General features: G+C 46.9%; 1 protein-coding gene across 5 annotated transcripts in view; it reads right to left on the reverse strand.

The window, feature by feature from the left end:
• Positions 1 to 355: 355 nt before the first annotated feature.
• Positions 356 to 18,140, reverse strand: part of PRKN (parkin RBR E3 ubiquitin protein ligase) — a 1,261,621-nt gene continuing 1,243,836 nt past the window's right edge. For 3 of the 5 annotated variants that reach the window (XM_055433924.2, XM_055433923.2, XM_055433925.2), the window contains one exon: positions 8,913 to 9,227. In XM_055433924.2, the coding sequence (XP_055289899.2) occupies positions 8,913 to 9,227 (315 nt within the window). Of the gene's footprint in view, positions 2,936 to 8,912; positions 9,228 to 18,140 lie in introns of those variants that run through there. The other 2 variants (XM_088840889.1, XM_055433926.2) reach the window with 1 other exon arrangement.

Raw genomic sequence — 18,140 nt, forward strand, 5'->3', positions numbered from 1 at the left:
CGGGAACTGCAACTGCTGAACACATGTGCTGCAGTGACCGAAACCCACCGCACGCCTACAGCCTGTGCTTCGCGACAAAGGCGCCCGCAACCAGAAGCCTGCCCACTGCAAGGAAGAGTAGCCCTCCCTCACCGCGGCTAGAGAAAGCCAGAGCAGCAACAATGACGCGCCACTGCACAAAGGTAAATAACTAAGTAGATCTTCAGAAAGAATATAAACCACCAGAATTAATCAGGAGCTCGAAATGGAGGCCAGGAAGGCCACGGGCTCACTCAGCAACACTTTCCGGCCACGAGAGACACACCCTGCCCATTTATGGACAACGTATCTTCAGAGATGGACCCAGACGCTCTTTCGATACTTTTATTGACAATTTGAGTACGACCTTAGACAACTGTTGCTGAGTATTTCCTTATACAACTTAGAAAAAAACAGAGACTCTTCTGCAAAGACTTTATTTCTATTCTTTTGCTAGGTTCACATTTTTGTGACACCGTTCACTGCTCAGACATGTTCATTGATAGTGGTTTGTGATTCAGCCTCATTTACAGTGGCTGTTTGATTGTTCTTTAACTTGTTTTAAGAATCAATTTATGCTATTTTGAAAAAAAAGAAAAAAAGAAGGCTACCATCAGGAAAAGAGCAGAGACCTAGGGCTTCTACTGCTGGAACAAGTGGGAGCAAATCTTGCTCAGCTCGGCACCCCCAACAAACCATGCAAATTGGGGAGGAGGCAATAACAGCAGCATCATTAAACCTCAGACCCGTGGAGGGTGTGAAACAGTGGGAGCTCCCCATGACAGAGAAAGCCATCTGATTGTCCTGCGGGGCTGGGAGTAAGGAGCTGCAGGGACCACTGGTAACGTGCAGGCGGGCCCTCAGAGGGTTCTAGGTTGAGCCCTGATGCCAGCCAACCCCAAGGGTGGCTCAAGCCCGGTGTCCTGCCTCTTTCTCACTTGAGACACCAGCTATGCATCATCTCTGTACCACCCATAGGCACCCCAACAGGAGCCGGCAGCCTTGGGGCCATGATGGGGAGGCTGGATCGTCAACAGAGTGAAGCCACGTGACTCCTTTCCCACTGATGGGGCTGTCTCCCACCCATCACATTCCAGGTTCAGGACCTCAGAGGGAGGGCGAGGGGTGGGACAGTCCCTGGATGGATGCTTAGGGACAGGGGGCACAGGACATCTGAGGGAGCTTGCTGAGGTCCCCCCCTCCCTCCAGCAAGGATTTCTGGTGCTATGTCTACAAAGACGAGGCTGGCTACCAGTCTCCAAATCCATCTGAAAGAAGCCCTGTGCTCTCAGGAGAGTCATCACACTCTCAGGGACCGTCACCACCTTCCAAGAAGGTGGACGATGAGAACAAAAGACACCAGTTAGACTGTTCCACCCACACACTGTGCCGTGGAGAAGCAGGTTGGTGGCATTCAGCGTAAACGCATCTCTCTTTGATGCACTGCGAATGACTCAAAAAACAAGGATGAAAACTTAATCAGCAATCCAATTCAAGCTGTGCTAACGTGTTGAAATATTCTCCTGTGAGTTTACAATCATAGAGAAAAGAACTCTGAGTAACCCACTGGGTGGGCAGAGCCCCCTTGTGGGTTGCCCTGAACCTGGTTAATTACACTTATATTGTATTTTGATTCCTCATCACAATTCATCTGCAGTGACCCCTTTATCCTTTCTAGGCACTTTTGTTGTTGTTTTTGCAGTTTCCCTTTGTGTTGTATTGCTTTGACAACTGCAATTTGAATCAGATCTGAAAGAGATCAAGAAGAAAATATACTCTGATATAAACAAGTGTAATTAACGTTGTCCAGGCAGACAGAAAGAGCATGACCCATCTGATCTGCCTGGTTTCATTCTGACGGGTTGGAAAAGTTCCTTCTTTAGAGATTCTGCTTTAAAATACTGCATGTTTGTTAACACTAAGAATCATTACTGAACTCATTTCTAACAGTATCTCCCTTAGGGACACCATGTTCAGTACATGTACAGTGAAGCCAGATGTATGAGCTTATTTTTCATGCTCAAAATGAGTGCTTAAAATCAAATTCTAGATTTTGTAATGTTTTCAGAAAAACAACTTCTAAAGTTGCAGAGAGTTAAATGGGGTGAATGTTCAAATACATACATTTTTGAGCATTCAATGTTCAGATTAACTTTCATAATTTCTCACTTAGTTGACAAGCTGATTCATGCAGAGTTGATGTTTCATTAATGCAAGATATAAATATAGAATTCTTTGGGATAAACACATATTTTTGACTACTGCCTGTGGCTCTTTGGGAATAGATGGTTCCTGAAGATGTAAATAAGTCCGTTGCTATTTAAGCCCGGCATGAAGTTCTCAGAATCCACAGCAGTCTTCCAGAGAACCACAGGTAACAGTCCCTCGAAATCACTCCCCACCCCACCAAAGGCTTCTTCCCAATACTTGCTGAAGGTAAAAGGCAGGTAACTGAGAAATCCGTCTCTACGTATTTATCCAGCCTGACCTGAACTCACTCAAGAATGACGGCGCACACGACGGGGACCCGCGCCGTCACCCGTGCTCCGACTGTCAGCGTATTTTCGGGGCTTGAGAACACTGCCGGCTGGACTCATCACTAGCTCGGCCGTTTCTCAGGGGCCCGGAGACGGGGATCCTGGGAGCTTCTCCGATAACTTTGGTGGTGCTGGAAAGAACTGGAAATGTGCATGTGTATGTGTGTGCGCGCGTGTTTAGAGAGAGGAAAAAAGCAGAAGACAGTAGGGCGCCGTCTATTTCCCAGCAGGATGGCGGCTGAGTGCGCTTCGCGGCGGCTGCTCCAGCTACACGTCGAACCAGTGGTCCCCCATGCAGGCGCGGTTCCACTCGCAGCCGCAGTTCCAGCACCACTGGAGCTGGCACTGGGGCTGCGGGCACTTCATATGCATGCATCCTCCTGCGGGCAGAGAGGGGACACGGATGAGCGCCTGGGCGACACTCCCACACCCGCCCGCGGGCCCACTGATGACTTTCCCGTGGAATTACCGCAAGCAACGGAAGGGCAGAGTCTGGACGGAAGAAAACAGATCAGAGAGAACAAATGCTAAAGTTCTGACCTTCATGAAGAACGGAGTGAATAGCCTATATGGGAAAAGAATCTGGAGAAGACCGGTTCACTTTGTCCCTGAAACGAACCCAACGTTGTAAATAAATTATACGCCAATCCCTTTTTTTTTAATGAGGCCTTCCCTGGTCGTCCAGTGGCTAAGAATCCATGCTTCCCAATGGAGGGAGCCTGGGTTCCATCCTTGGTCAGGGAACCAGATCCCACATGCCACGACTAAAATTCCCGTGTGATGCAACTGAGGCCCAGCACAGCCAAAATAAAGAGAAATTAATGTTTTTTAAGAAAAGAAACGATTGAGATCGAAGTGTGCCATGTTCATCGAGGACAAACTTTACTTGTAAATCTGAGTTTACTGACTTCTCTTGAGATGGGTTTTAAAGGCAAATGCTTTGTGTTTCACAGCCAGGGGTCGATTCCTTACTTAAATATACAGTAAATTTAATATTTTAAGTATACAATAATGTATTTATCAATTTAATATATAACAATGTTAATATATACCATGAGTAATTTTTATCACTTCTTCAGTGTTACTTGGATTGAAAAAATTCATAATACAGGAGTTGGGACAGCTGTTTTAAAAGCATTTAATACTGAATATGATCCTTCGTGCTATTCAAAATTTTATTTAAGATAAGGATTGTTGTTGTTTAGTTGCTAAGTCGTGTCTGACGCTCTCTGACCCCATGGACTGCAGCACGCCAGGCCTCCCTGTCCTTCACCATCTCCCAGAGTTTGCTCAATGTCAGGCCCATTGAGTCAGTGATGCATCCAACCACCTCGTCCTCTGTCACCCCCTTCTCCTGCTGCCCTCAATCTTTCCCAGCATCAGGGTCTTTTCTAATGAGTTGGTTTTTCCCATCAGGTGGTCAAAGACTGGAGCTTCAGCTTCAGCATCAGTCCTTCCGATGAATATTCAGGGTTGATTTCTCTTAGGATTGACTGGTTTGATCTCCTTGCAGTCCAAGGGACTCTCAAGAGTCTTCTCCAACACCACAGTTCAAAAACATCAATTCTTCGGTGCTCAGCCTTCTTTATACTCCAGCTCTCACATCCATACATGACTACTGGAAAAACAATAGCGTTGACTATATGAACTTTTCTTAGGAAAGTGATGTCTCTGCTTTTTAATATGCTGTCTAGGTTGGTCATAGCTTTTCTTCCAAGGAGTAAGCATCTTTTAATTTCATGGCCGCAGTCACCATCTACAGTGATTTTGGAGCCCAAGAAAACCAAATCTGCCACTGTTTTCACTTTTCCCCATCTATTTGCCATGAAGTGATGGGTCCGGATGCCATGAGCTTAGCTTTTTGAATTCTGAATTTTAAGCCCGCTTTTTTACTCTCCTTTTTCACCCTCATCAAGAGGCTCTTCAGTGCCTCTTCCTTTTCTGCCATGGGAGTGGTATCGCCTGCATATCTGAGGCTGTTGATATTTCTCCTGGCAACCTTGATTCCAGCTTGTGCTTCCTGCAGCCCGGCATTTCGCAGGATGTACTCTGCATTGCAGGCGGATTCGTTTCCACCCGAGTTACCAGGGAAACAAACCCCCACGATGAGGGCAGTGAGAAGCTAATGAGTAACGGCAGGCGCTCTTCATCTGCTAGGTCATTTACCCCTCAGAAGCACCTTGCGAGACTAAGGGTATTGCCAGGCTGCAGAATTTTCTCAGGGTTGAGTACTTTCAAGTGTATAGCGGGGGCTTCCCTGGTGGCTCAGCGGTAAAGAATCCGCCTGCCAGTGGGGGAGACACGGTTTTGATTCCTGATCCAGGAAGACCCCACATGCCATGGAGCGACTAAGCTCGAGTAACACAACCATTGATTGAGCCTGTGCTCTGTGGTCCACCAGCCGCAACTTGTGAAGACCATGCGTCCTAGAGCTGGGGCTCTGCAGCAAGAGAATCCACTGCAGTGAGAAGCCCCGCAGCTAGAGAGGAGCCCCCGCTCTCGGCAACTAGAGAAAAGAACGGCTGCAGCAAGGAAGACCCAACACAGCCAAAAACAAATAGCGTGAAGCCAGAGGTTTAGCCAAGATCTATGTGATTTCAACGTTCTTTCATTCAGGAAGCAGGGCCTTTCGAGTACAAAATGAAAAGTCCCTTATTTGGGGACTTACTTTGGGATTTCCCCACCTCCCCAATTTGTTAACTGCATTCTCTATTTGCCTCTGGGGATCAGACAGCAAGTCTGCTGTGACGTGAAGGGAAAGTTATTTGTATAAAATTGTATGTAGAGAAGTGTTTGTGAGTGAATCTCCCAGACAATCCAGGCAGACGTGGTTTCTTTGCTTGAATCTCACTTAGCATCGAATGCGCTCCATTATTCAATTTTACCAATTATCTTGTTAAGCCGTTTTTTTCCTTGCCAAGTTTTCCAAATAATTGCTTCAGGGCTGTCTCATTTTTATATTAAAAGCTTGGCATGAGAACTTGCACTAGTATAAAATATTTATGAATATGTAACTAAAGGCATTTGTTTTAGGCTAACTGAAGGGTATTTAAAATCCCATACTTTTCTACTTCTTTTTGGTTTGCTTTAAAGGGCATTTAAGCATTTACATATGTGGAAGATAAAGGGAAAAACTCATTGTGATACTTTTAATATTTCCCAATTCAGTTCAGTTCAGTTCAGTCGCTCAGTCGTGTCCGACTCTCCGCGACCCCATGAATCACAGCACGCCAGGCCTCCCTGTCCATCACCAACTCCCGGAGTTCACTCAAACTCATGTCCACAGAGTCGGTGATGCCATCCAGCCATCTCATTCTCTGTCGTCCCCTTCTCCTCCTGCCCCCAACCTTTCCCAGCATCAGACTCTTTTCCAGTGAGTCAACTCATCGCATGAGGTGGCCAAAGTATTGCAGTTTCAGCTTTAGCATCAGTCCTTCCAATGAACACCCAGGATTGATCTCCCTTAGAATGGACTGGTTGGATCTCCTTGCGGTACAAGGGACTCCTGGATGACCCAATTACAGGGTTGTGTATTTTCAATACACACTTACTGACTGTGCACTTAGGATGTACAATCACTTAAAATTTCCTGGAATATCATAAAGAATGCTTAAGCAATGCATTCATATTAGCTGAATATTAAAGGGAGGCTGAATGAAAGCTTGAGAACTTTTCCTGTTACACTAAAATCTTAATGGATCTTGAGCACTAGCATTAAGAAGTGAGATTTTATTATGGAAACTGGACTCACGGTGGCACAGCGGAATAAAAAAAAAGGAAGTAGCAGGAGCGAAGACAATCATTTTGTTAACTCTCTTTTCTTCCTGGTATGTAATACAGAAGGAATATTTTCGACCCCATAAAATGGAGAAATGTCAGGGACTCCAACTCTAAAAATCTTTCCAGCTTAAAAGTAAATGTTGCTCAGTCGTGTCCAACTCTTTGGACCCCACGGACTACAGCCTACCAGGTTCCTCCATCCATGGGATTTTCCAGGCAAGAATACTGGAGTGGGTTGCCATTTCCTTCTCCAGGACATCTTCCCGACCCAGGGATTGAACCCAGGTCTCCCGCATTGTAGGCAGATGCTTTACCGTCTGAGCCACCGGGGAAGTCCCTGATGTCACCCTGATTTATGGTTATTTGGATGAAGAAAATCTGGCTTTCTTCTTAGAGAACTCTGTCTCCTGACAGATGCTCAAACCATGGAAAGCCCAGACTGTGCAGAGCCAACACCACGGCGTGGGCTGGCCACTCTGCTATCAGATTTAATGAGAGAGCTGAAGTTCTGGAACAAGCTGAAGGCAGATTTAATTGGCAACAGACACTTATTCATCACGGAATGGAACCAGGATCTCACTGGTTTGAGACGGGACAGGTAGAAGTGAAGAAGGAACTTCCGGAGGTTGAAGGGTGTTATAGGAGCAAGTGCAAAGGTTTAGCCTGCGTTTAACATTGAGAGAATTCTCATGATCATGACAGCTTTGCTGAAGGAAGAACTACTCTTCTGTATTCAGTTAAATATGAAACATTTAGGTGGAAAACTAGCATGAAACTAGCTTTTCTTTTTTAAAAAAATACTAGTTTTAAATAACTTTCACTGTTAGCAACATGTGATCATTTGTCCCACTGATTAGGGTGAGTACTTAGAATATTACAGATTGTCTACCCCTTTCCACTGTTATATAAAATGTTTTCTCTTTTTTCCATTAATTTTAAAAACTTGAATGAAAGATTCTTTACATTCTATCAGTTCAGTTCAGTGCGGTCGCTCAGTCGTGTCCGACTCTTTGCGACCCCATGGACTGTAGCCTACCAGGCTTCTCCGTCCATGGGATTCTCCAGGCAAGAATACTGGAGTGGGTTATCGTTTCCTTCTCCAGGGGATCTTCCCGACCCAGGGATCGAACCCGGGTCTTCTGCATTGGAGGCAGACGTTTTAACCTCTGAGCCACCAGAGCTTTACAATTTTCCAAAGGAAACTAGTTTTTCTAATAGAGCCTAGGTTTGTTTAGGCTGTAGTGATAGCCTTTAGAACATTTTCAGTTCAATTCAGTCGGTCAGTCGTGTACGACTCTTTGCGACCCCATGAATCGCAGCACACCAGGCCTCCCTGTCCATCACCAACTCCCAGAGTCCACCCAAACCCATATCCATTGAATCGGTGATGCCATCCAACCATCTCATCCTCTGTCATCCCCTTCTCCTGCCCTCAATCTTCACCAGCATCAGGGTCATTTCCAATGACAGCTCTTCGCATCAGGTGGCCAAAGGATTGGAGTTTTAGCTTCAACATCAGTCCTTCCAATGAACACCCAGGACTGATCTCCTTTTGGATGGACTGGTTGGATCTCCTTGCAGTCCAAGGGACTCGCAAGGGTCTTCTCCAACACCACAGTTCAAAAGCCTCAATTCTTTAGCACTCAGTTTTCTTTACAGTCCAACTCTCACATCCATACATGACCACTGGAAAAACCACAGCCTTGACTAGACAGACCTTTGTTGACAAAGTAATGTCTCTGCTTTTTAATATGCTGTCTAGGTTGGTCATAACTTTCCCTCCAAGGAGTAAGCGTCTTTTAATTTCATGGCTACAATCACCATCTGCAGTGATTTTGGAGCCCAGAAAAATGAAGTCTGACACTGTTTCCAGTTTCCCCATCTATTTGCCAGGAAGTGATGGACCAGATGCCATGATCTTAGTTTTCTGAATGTTGAGCTATAAGCCAACTTTTTCACTCTCCTCTTTCACTTTCATCAAGAAACTCTTTAGTTCCTTTTCACTTTCTGCCATAAGGGTGGTGTCATCTACATATGTAAGGTTATTGATATTTCTCCCAATAATCTTGATTCCAGCTTGTGTTTCCTCCAGCCCAGCGTTTCTCATGATGTACTCTGCATATAAGTTAAATAAGCAGGGTGACAATATACAGCCTTTTCCTATTTGGAACCAGTCTGTTGTTCCATGTCCAGTTCTAACTGTTGCTTCCTGACCTGCATATAGGTTTCTCAAGAGGCAGGTCAGGTGGTCTGGTATTCCCATGTCTTTCAGAATTTTCCAGTTTATTGTAATCCACAGTCAAAGGCTTTGGTATAGTCAATAAAGCACAAATAGATGTTTTTCTGGAACTCTCTTGCTTTTTTGATGATCCAACGGATTTGGCAATTTGATCTCTGGTTTCTCTGCCTTTTCTAAAACCGGTTCACGGTTCACGTATTGCTGAAGCCCGGCTTGGAGAATTTTGAGCATGACTTTACTAGCATGTGAGATGAGTGCAGTTGTGCAGGAGTTTGAGCATTCTTTGGCATTGCCTTTCTTTGGGATTGGAATGAAAACTGACCTTCTGTTTAGCATCTCTATTTTACAGACCAGGACTTGTGGTTTAGGAGGTTAAGAAACTTGACATGGGCACTGAGATTCAAACCCTGGCCAGATGGTTGCAAAGCTCCAGTGCTGAGCTCCCCAGCTAGCAAGCCCTTGTAGATCCTGACTTCTTTGCCACCCTCTGAGAAGAGGCCGCCATCCCCTCGCTCTTCGGCCAGCCCAGACTCACCGTTTTTTTCTACAGGCACGTGGCAGCGGGGACAGGGCTTGGTGGTCTTCTTGATTGTCTCTTTGGAGGCTTCCTCCCACCGGGCCTGCTCTGCCGCCTTCTCATCGACTCTGTAGGCCTGGGGAGAGAAGACAGAGGGAAGAGACAGTCAGATCTTCATAGTGGGATGGACACAGGTTCCTTGAAACGCTATCCTGGAAATTCTTAGACATGGAGGTGCCTTCAGGAAAGAAGCTCAGAGGGAAACTCACTTGACAAGTGGTGGACGGTTCCTGGCCATGCCGGGACAGGCCTTGACACGGTTTTCTTGGCATGTGACCCGTGCTTACAAACTAAGAAAAGACCATGTGGCTTTGTGGTTTGAGTGCCTCCTTTGTGCTGTTTAGACTGCCTGTGATAAATAACATCTCTCAGGAGCTGAAAACGTGGGCAAGGTGAGACAGGCTCTGAAACCCTTCTGGTTAGGTGGTTCATTGGGTGTGTGCACTAGGTTTAATTTTACAAAGAGGATTAGACAAGTTAAACCACTGTCCAGAGTCTGTGTGACTTCAAAATCTTCACTTTTCAGCTTTCTTCAACATCTTACTATCTTGCATTCCTGCACCTGGATAGGAATGTGGTCACTGATGAGATGGGGCAGGGAGAGGAAGGTGAAGCTGATGTGACAGAGGAGATGGCAGCAGGAGCCAGGAACAGCCAGAGGTCAAAACGGGCCCTTGGGGCCAGCTGCCTGGGTTCAAATCCCTACCCGGGTAGGCGGGTTTGGGAACACTGCATAACTCCCTGAAAGTCCCCATCTCAGATGGAAATCGACCTGTCTAGTGCACAGTACCAAGGATCAAGTGGGTTCATGTCTTTAAAGATGCAAAAAAACAAGTGTCTGACACCCATTAAGTGATGCTGTGAATGACCTGGGCATCTGCAACAAGCTCTCAGAAATGCTTGCTAATGCCATTCACGTCAGAGGAATAACTTCTCCCTGACTCAGACCACAGAAATGAGGAGGGATCTCAAAGGCGCCACTGCCGATGCTCTGTTCAGACACTACAAGCTCTTCACTTCCTTCGATGTTGAGTGACATGTGCAATGAAAGAGTTGGGACATTTTTGGATTCAGTACAAGAACTCTGTGGTCTAGAATTATATTTCAAATGGTAATCCAAACAGAACCCCTCCATCTTGGCCTCTACGGAGTTTAAAAATTTTCTTCTACGCTTTAAAATTAATACAAACATGCAAGTCATTTTATTAATCTGTGATGACTCTTAAAACATTCCCAGGCCTATTTTTAGGTTGCTTGTGTGCTAAGGTACTTCAGTGGCATCCGACTCTTTGCAGCCCTGTGGACTGTAGCCTGCCGGGCTCCTCTGTCCATGGGATTCCCCAGGCAAGAATACTGGAGTGGGTTGCTATACCTTCCTCCAGGGGCTCTTCCCAACCCAGGGATCGAACCCATGTCTTTTGTATCTCCTGCACTGGCAGTGGGAAGCCCATTTTTAGGTTAAGACACTACTATAAATGACTTAAATATAAGTTAGTGAAGAAACCGTATAATACAAAATGCTCTAACACTCCGATATTACTCTAATAATAACATTGATAAAGCTTTACAAATTTATAGCACATTATTTCTTGCACTTTGATTTCCTTCATTTCAGTGGATCCTCACAGTAACCTGGGGAAGGCAGGCAGATATCAAACCAAGGAAGCTTCTGAGTAGTAAAAGGGCCAAGGGCCAGGTGTCAGGACGCTCACCTTGTATAAAACAGTTCCAGGGTTGACTGAATGCAAAGATCTGGGAAACCTGGAGGACGGAAACCCAAACCAGAGATGCTCTAGCCCAGAGACTTGCACTTTGAGGAGCAGACTCTGCCCAGCACCGTTGCCTCTTAGCAGGTTTCCTACACGGTGAGGGTGAAGACAGTGAAAGCCAGAGGTGTCGGGTGGCTGTGGTCAGAAACGTCTGCCTCAGTAAGTACAGCAACTGTCCTCTGAAACCACAGCCCAGGAGGGACCTAGGTCAAGTACGGAATCTGGCGAGTGGATCCTTCACCCCAGATACCAATCCAGCTGGTATTATGTCTAGTATCATATCATCAGAGTCTACAGTTTTTGAAATAGTTAAGTTTTCAGTCTTTAAAAGTGAAGTATTAGGAAGTAAAGGGGCTTCCCTGGTGGCTCAGCAGTACAGAATCAGCATGCCAAGCGGGAGTCACAGATTCATTCCCTGGACCGGGAAAATCCCCTGGAGAAGGAATTGGCAACCCACTCCAGTACTCCTGCCTGGAGAATCCCATGGACAGAGGAGCCTGGCTGGCTACAGTCCATGGGGTTGCAAAGAGTTGGGTGTGACTGAGCGATTTAACAGTAACCACACTTAGGAGGGAAATAACCGTCTTTACGTCTCAGATGCAGCATTTAATGGTTCCATGGTAATGAGTGTTTACGTTTCTGTTACTTCCAACAGAAAGCGAGTTCATCCAAGGCCAAGGTCATGGTTCTGTCCTCCTCATCTCTCCAGGGTCTGTCTGGCACAGTGGCCTGCACCCAGTGGGTACTCAGCACATTTTAGCTGAATCAACGAACAAATGACACATCCCATGAAGGTGCCAACTTGACAGTCATCTGGAATAGGACCCTGTGAGCCAGGAAGGGCACATCCCTAATGGTGGTCATTGAGGGGAAACCAATTCCTTTCTCTTAATCGTCTCTTCTGTTCACAAAGGTAAACGTCCTTTATAACTCAGAGGGTGTCACGTGATTTTCGAACACTTAGAATAAAGCAGAGTCAGTACAACACGAAGAAGCAACCGCAGGTCACAGAGGACTTCCTTTGGCTCTGGGACAACGTAAAGACCATTCCTGGCTGACAGCCCAGTGATAACGCTGTGATGAATGAGAATGTCGCAAGATTTAATAAGTAGGTTTGGATCTCAAGTACATGTCTTCCCTGACTCTATGTCCCTAACTTTTTTTTCTCTGTTAAGGTTCAGGAGCTTGTAATACTGTAGTGATGGTTTAAAATTGCTTACTGACCAAAGACTAATTTGAAAATGCCACTTTTCAGCAATATGGCAACTGCATGCTAAAGGTAATTGCTCCCAGGTGTATCTACCTAAAGATGCTGGATGAAATAAATAGGCAAGCAAGAGACGTCTTTGCTAAATAAATGATTGATTTGATGGGAACGTCAGGAAAATCCCTGAAGCTCAGGATGAGAAAGAGACAATCCTGCTGGTTTAGGGAGGGGGGAAGCTGATGTTAGCAGTGGGGTGGTTTTCCTAGTCCCAAAGTGCCCAGGGCTTGGTCTTTACAAGCAGAGGTGGAACCTGGGCCAGAGCAAGGTGGAAGGTGGATCTTCCCATTACTTTGCATGCACACAAGCCTCATGCACAGAAATCTGTGAAAAGAATTCATACCACCTGATTAAGCTTTAAAAAAGCCTCATGCCAAAAAGTTAATTTGACAGTATAGCCAAGAACCTAGCTGAAGCAAAAATATTTTCTGTAGAGTAATGCTCTTTAAAAAGCCAAACCTCAAAAACAAACAAATAAACCACACAAATAAAATTCCAAGAGACCTGGGATCACAATTAAAAAAAAAAGTCACCAAATACAGGAGAAAACAAGCTATCATGAGAGAAAGTGGCAGAAATGCAAAACTGCAGAATCTGACCCGCAGAGGTTGTGGATACTGGAATGACCAGGGGCAGAGTACAAAATAAATACGCTTAGTAATACAAGTGAACTTATTTACAAAAAGGAAACAGACTCACAGACACAGAGAACAAAGTTATGGTTACCAGTGGGGAAAGCGGGGAGGGGAGGGATAACCTAGGAGTTCGGGATTGACGGATACGCCTGCTGCTGCTGCTAAGTTGCTTCTTAGCAACCCCATAGTCGGCAGCCCACCAGGCTCCCCCGTCCCTGGGATTCTCCAGGCAAGAACACTGGAGTGGGTTGCCATTTCCTTCTCCAGTGCATGAAAGTGAAAAGTGAAAGTGAAGTCGCTCAGTCGTGTCCGACTCTTCGTGACCCCGTGGACTGCAGCCTACCAGGCTCCTCCATCCATGGGATTTCCCAGGCAAGAGTACTGGAGTGGGTTGCCATTTCCTTCTCCACAGATACGCCTACTACATATAAAATAGATAAACAGCAGATATTTACTGTATAGTACAGAGAACTATATTTAATATCTTATAATAACCTATAATGGAAAAGAATCTGAAAAAGAATATGTATCTATACACAGACACACTTGTATATATATGCATTGAAGGATTCCCCCACGGCTCAATGGTAAAGAATCCACCTGCCAGGGCAGGACATGCAGGAGACACAGGCTTTATCCCTGGGTCGGGAAGATCCCCTGGAAGAGGAAATGGCAACCCACGCCAGTATTCCTGCCTGGGAAATCCCATGGACAGAGGAGCCTGGAGGACTGCAGTCCACGGAGTCACAGGGAATCAGACATGGCTGAGAGACTGACCACACAATTGATATAAGCAGAACTCAATCATCTGCTGCACACCTGAAACCAACACAGTATTATAAATCAACTGTAGTTTAAAAATCACTGCAGATGGTGACTGCAGCCATGAAGTTAAAAGACGCTTACTCTTTGGAAGGAAAGTTATGGCCGACCTAAACAGCATATTTCAAAGCAGAGAAATTACCTTGCCAACAAAAGTCTGTCTAGTCAAAACTATGGTTTTTCCAGTAGTCATGGATGGATGTGAGAGTTGGACTATAAGGAAAGCCGGGCTCAGATATACATATATATTCTTTCCATATTCTTTTCCATTATGGTTTATCACCAGATATTGAATATAGTTCCCTGTGCTAAACAGTAGGAGCTTGTTTTTGCTTTTTAATATTTAGACCTGGTGTGCGGCCGGTGCTTTTAAATTTCATTTATTATTTTTATTTTGGCTGCACTGGGTCTTCATCGCTTGGCGTGGGCTTGGTTGCCCTGTGGCAGGTGGGATCTTAGCTCCTGCACCAGGGATTGAACCCAGGTTCCCTGCATCGGAAGGCAGATTCTAAACCACTGGACCACCAGGGTAGTCAAAGCAGAACCTTGTTGTTTATCCAACAAGGTCGGATAAACTATTATTCTCTGTCTAATAGTTTGCATTTGATCTGTGCTCAGATGCTCAGTCGTGTCTGTCTGACTCTTTGTGATCCCATGGACTGTAGCCACCAGGCTCCTCTGTCCATGGGATTCTCCAGGCAGGAATACTGGAGTGGGTTTTGCCATTTCCTTCTCCAGGGGATCTTCCTGACTCAGGGATTGAACCCGGGTCTCTTGCATTGCAGGCAGATTCTTTAACAACTGAGCCACCAGGGAAGCCCTTTCCTGATGTGACAAAGAGCGAAGAGGACTCAGGGCTGAAGGCTGTGGCAAGGTCACGGAGCGGTCCCACAGGCGCAGGCCGCGGGTGGCCGCCAGCTCCTCGGAGCCCAGCGGCGCCTCCCCGGCCCCCGCCTGCTCTGTGGCTCTCTGCCCACGGCCCCGTGGCCAGTCCTCGCTTCTGCCTGACCTGCTGCAACTGCTCTCCAGGGGACGTGGATGAGGCCACGACTGTCAGAGCCGAGGCTGACTTTTCCTTGTCCTTTTCATCTCTGCTTGTCTCACCGCCCAGCTCGCTCCCCCCACTGCTGACTGCCTTCCTTGTTGGGAGAACAGAGCCCCCGACAGCACCACAATCCCCTCGGGGGCCTCCCCGCCCGCGTCGACATCATTCTTGCTTCTTTCGCTTCACCCAGCTGGATCCACTGGAAGCAGGACAGTCAGGGGCCCACCTCACTGCTGCGGGCACGCCTGACGTCGGGGAACCAAGGAGCCAGTGCTGGGTCATCTTTCTAGTGGGTTCTCTGTGTCCAGGTGACTCTGTGGAACCTTCGACTATCAATTCCCAGGGGGAAAAGTGCTGTCACCGAGCCTCTCCACTGACATCTTTCTCAGCATCCTTTATGAGCATCCTTGGTACTGATGTCCAAATGCTTCTGGAATGATCGCAAGCAGTGTTCGGGTGTACCCACTGCTGTGCAATCACTGAGGGATTTAAAACACACACAGGCACAGCTTTGCTTGTGCTCACAACCTGGAGATGTGGATTCAGTAGCTCTAGGGTGGCGTCCAGAAATGTGACTGGTTGAGGGTGGGGGTGAGGACTTCTGTGGTGGTCCAGTGGTTAAGAATCTGTCTTGCAATGCAGGAGATGCAGGTTTGATCCCTGGTTGGGGGGACTAAGATCCCATGTGCCTTGGGCCGAGGAAGCCTGAGTGTCCCCACTCCTGAGCCTGTGTGCCCTGGAGTCCATGTGCCACAACCAGAGAGTCCAGGCGCTGCAATGGAAGACCCCACAGGCCACAGCTGAGACCCGACGTAGCCAAGTAAACACACATTTATAAACATGCCCTGGGGGTTCGTGGGGGCACAGGCAGGCTTGGGAACCTCCTCTAGTCGGATGAACTCACCCTCCCTCATGCTTTCAGGCATCGAGCTGGAGAGCCGGGACTTGGCAGTGTGTGCCAGGAGATGACTCAGCACTATTATCCTACACGAGCTTGACTGTGGCTCCCACGGGGCAGTAGGACAATTAGGTGCATCGCACAGACCCCTGTGCCTGCTTTGTGTTCATCCAGCATGCAGGGGGGACAGTGTGTGAGTGCACGCGGTGGGCAGGATGTGTGGGGTGGGATGGGATGGGCCTCTCTTCTTAAATGAAAGTGAAAGGCGCTCAGTCGTGTCTGACTCTTTTTGACCCCATAGACTATCCAGTCCATGGAATTCTCCAGGCCAGAATACTGGAGTGGGTTGCCTTTCCCTCCTCCAGGGGATCTTCCCAATCCAGGGATCAAATCCAGGTCTCCCACATCGCAGGCAGATTCTTTTATCCAGCTGAGCCACCAGGGAATCCCAAGAATACTGAAGTGGGTAGCCTATCCCTTCTCCAGCGGATCTTCCCCACCCAGGAATCAACCCGGGGTTTCCTGCATTGCAGGCAGATTCTTTACCAACTGAGCTATGAGGGAAGCCCCTTTTGTACATAGTCGATGGCTAAGAAAACACCAGTTTCTTCTAATTTCCTATATGCCTTCAAAAGCCATCTCAGCAAGGTCAACTATTGGCATGATAGACGACCTGTGGCCCAGTGACCGTGGTTTTTTGTAGGTGGTAACGGTTAAGTGAACGCTTAGAGCTGCCTGCGTCCTGAGAAGTGGTTCAGAGCAGGGCTTTAGAGGCATCGATCCCTGGGCTCAAATGCCAGCTTCTTTCCTCACTTGCCGTGTAACCATGGATAGACACCGAGCCCCAGCCTCTGTTCACCTGTGTGATGGACACAGTTCACACCTCACAACGGTGGTTGTGAGTCAAGAATATAAGAGCATGCAGGCTCTTAGCACAGAGCCTGGGGCACCCCGAAGGTCCCAACATCACCAACCTCATCTTGTTTATAGAGGTGACACTATCAGACCGTGGGGTTCGTATAAACTGAAAAGACCAATGGAATCTCCTTTGAAAAATGCAGGTAAGTCAAGTGCCCTCAGAGAGATTTTAAAATTCATGCCTAGGAGACACTGTTGCTATAGATGCAAGTTAGAGCAACTTGAAAATGTGGAAGCAGTGTCAGATTTCATTGTCTTGGGCTCCAAAATCACTGCGGGTGGCGACTGCAGCCACAGAATTAAAAGATGCTTGCTCCTTGGAAGAACAGCTATGACAAACCTAGAGAGTGTATTAACAAGCAGAGACATCACTTTGCCAACAAAGGTCTGTCTAGTCAAAGCTACGGTTTTTCCAGTAGTCATGTATGGATATGAGAGTTGGACCATAAAGAAAGCTGAGTGCTGAAGAAATGATGCTTTCAAACTTTGGTGCTGGAGAAGATTCTTGAGAGTCCCTTGGACTGCAAGGAGATCCAACCAGTCAATCCTAAAGAAAATCAGTCCTGACTATTCATTGGAAGGACTGATGTTGAAGCTGAAACTCCAATACTTTGGCCACCTCATGCGAAGATCTGACTCATTTGAAAAGACCCTGATGCTGGGAAAGATTGAAAGCGGGAGGAGAAGGGGACGACAGAGGATGAGATGGCTGGATGGCATCACCGACTCAATGGAGATGAGTTTGAGTAAATTCCAGGAGTTGGTGATGGACAGGGAGGCCTGGCGTGCTGCAGTCCATGGGGTTGCAAAGAACTGGACATGACTGAGCGACTGAACTGAACTTTTTTTGGGGGGGTATCTATGTATTTATGGGCTTCCCCAGTGGCTCACTGGTAAAGAATTTGCCTACATTACAGGAGAAGCAGGAGACAGGAGTTTGATCCTTGGGTGGGGAAGATCCCTTGGAGGAAGAAATGGCAGCTCACTCCAGTATTCTTATCTGGAGACTCTATGGACAGGGGAGTCTGGTGGGCTATGATTCATGGGGTCGCAAAGAGCCGGACTCAACTGACGTCACTGAGCACAGCCCAGCAGCTGTGTATTTACATAGCATTAGTTTATACAATAAATACACTTAATCAGTAAATACTGCGAATATATCTGTCTCCATGTGTATTTAGAAGGAAACCACTTAAGTGCTAGAACGTAATGGAGCATCAGGCAACGGGCAGCAAGAGCTGCCAGGCTACTCTCCAGCACTCAGTTCCAGCCCTCCCAGGCCATGCCTCCAGATTCGGGCTGGAAGGATATTCCTGACGATGACAGTAGCAGAGGTGATTTCTGCTCTTAGCGCGACCGGTACACGGCACCACTGGGGGATTAGATCTTATACAGCCCTGCCTGCCCCATGGGACTTCGGCTGCTTTATGGAGCAGAAGGAAGGTAAATAATGTTTGTGAGCATGTTTCGAGATGGGTGGGGAAAGAGCACAGCCTAAATATTAAGCTGTCAGATTTATTAACGAGGGTCTCACTTAACGGGAATTTTACAGTTCTTTGTGTTTAACTAGTCTCACGAATTAGCAAATGGGGGAAGTCTGCAGTAGGGTGAGGAAGGTAACCTGAGCTGGATGTTGGA

The sequence above is a fragment of the Moschus berezovskii genome, chromosome 10 (assembly GCF_049115385.1).
Source record: "Moschus berezovskii isolate FMDL1 chromosome 10, NW_MosBer_1.0, whole genome shotgun sequence".
NCBI lineage: Eukaryota > Metazoa > Chordata > Mammalia > Artiodactyla > Moschidae > Moschus > Moschus berezovskii.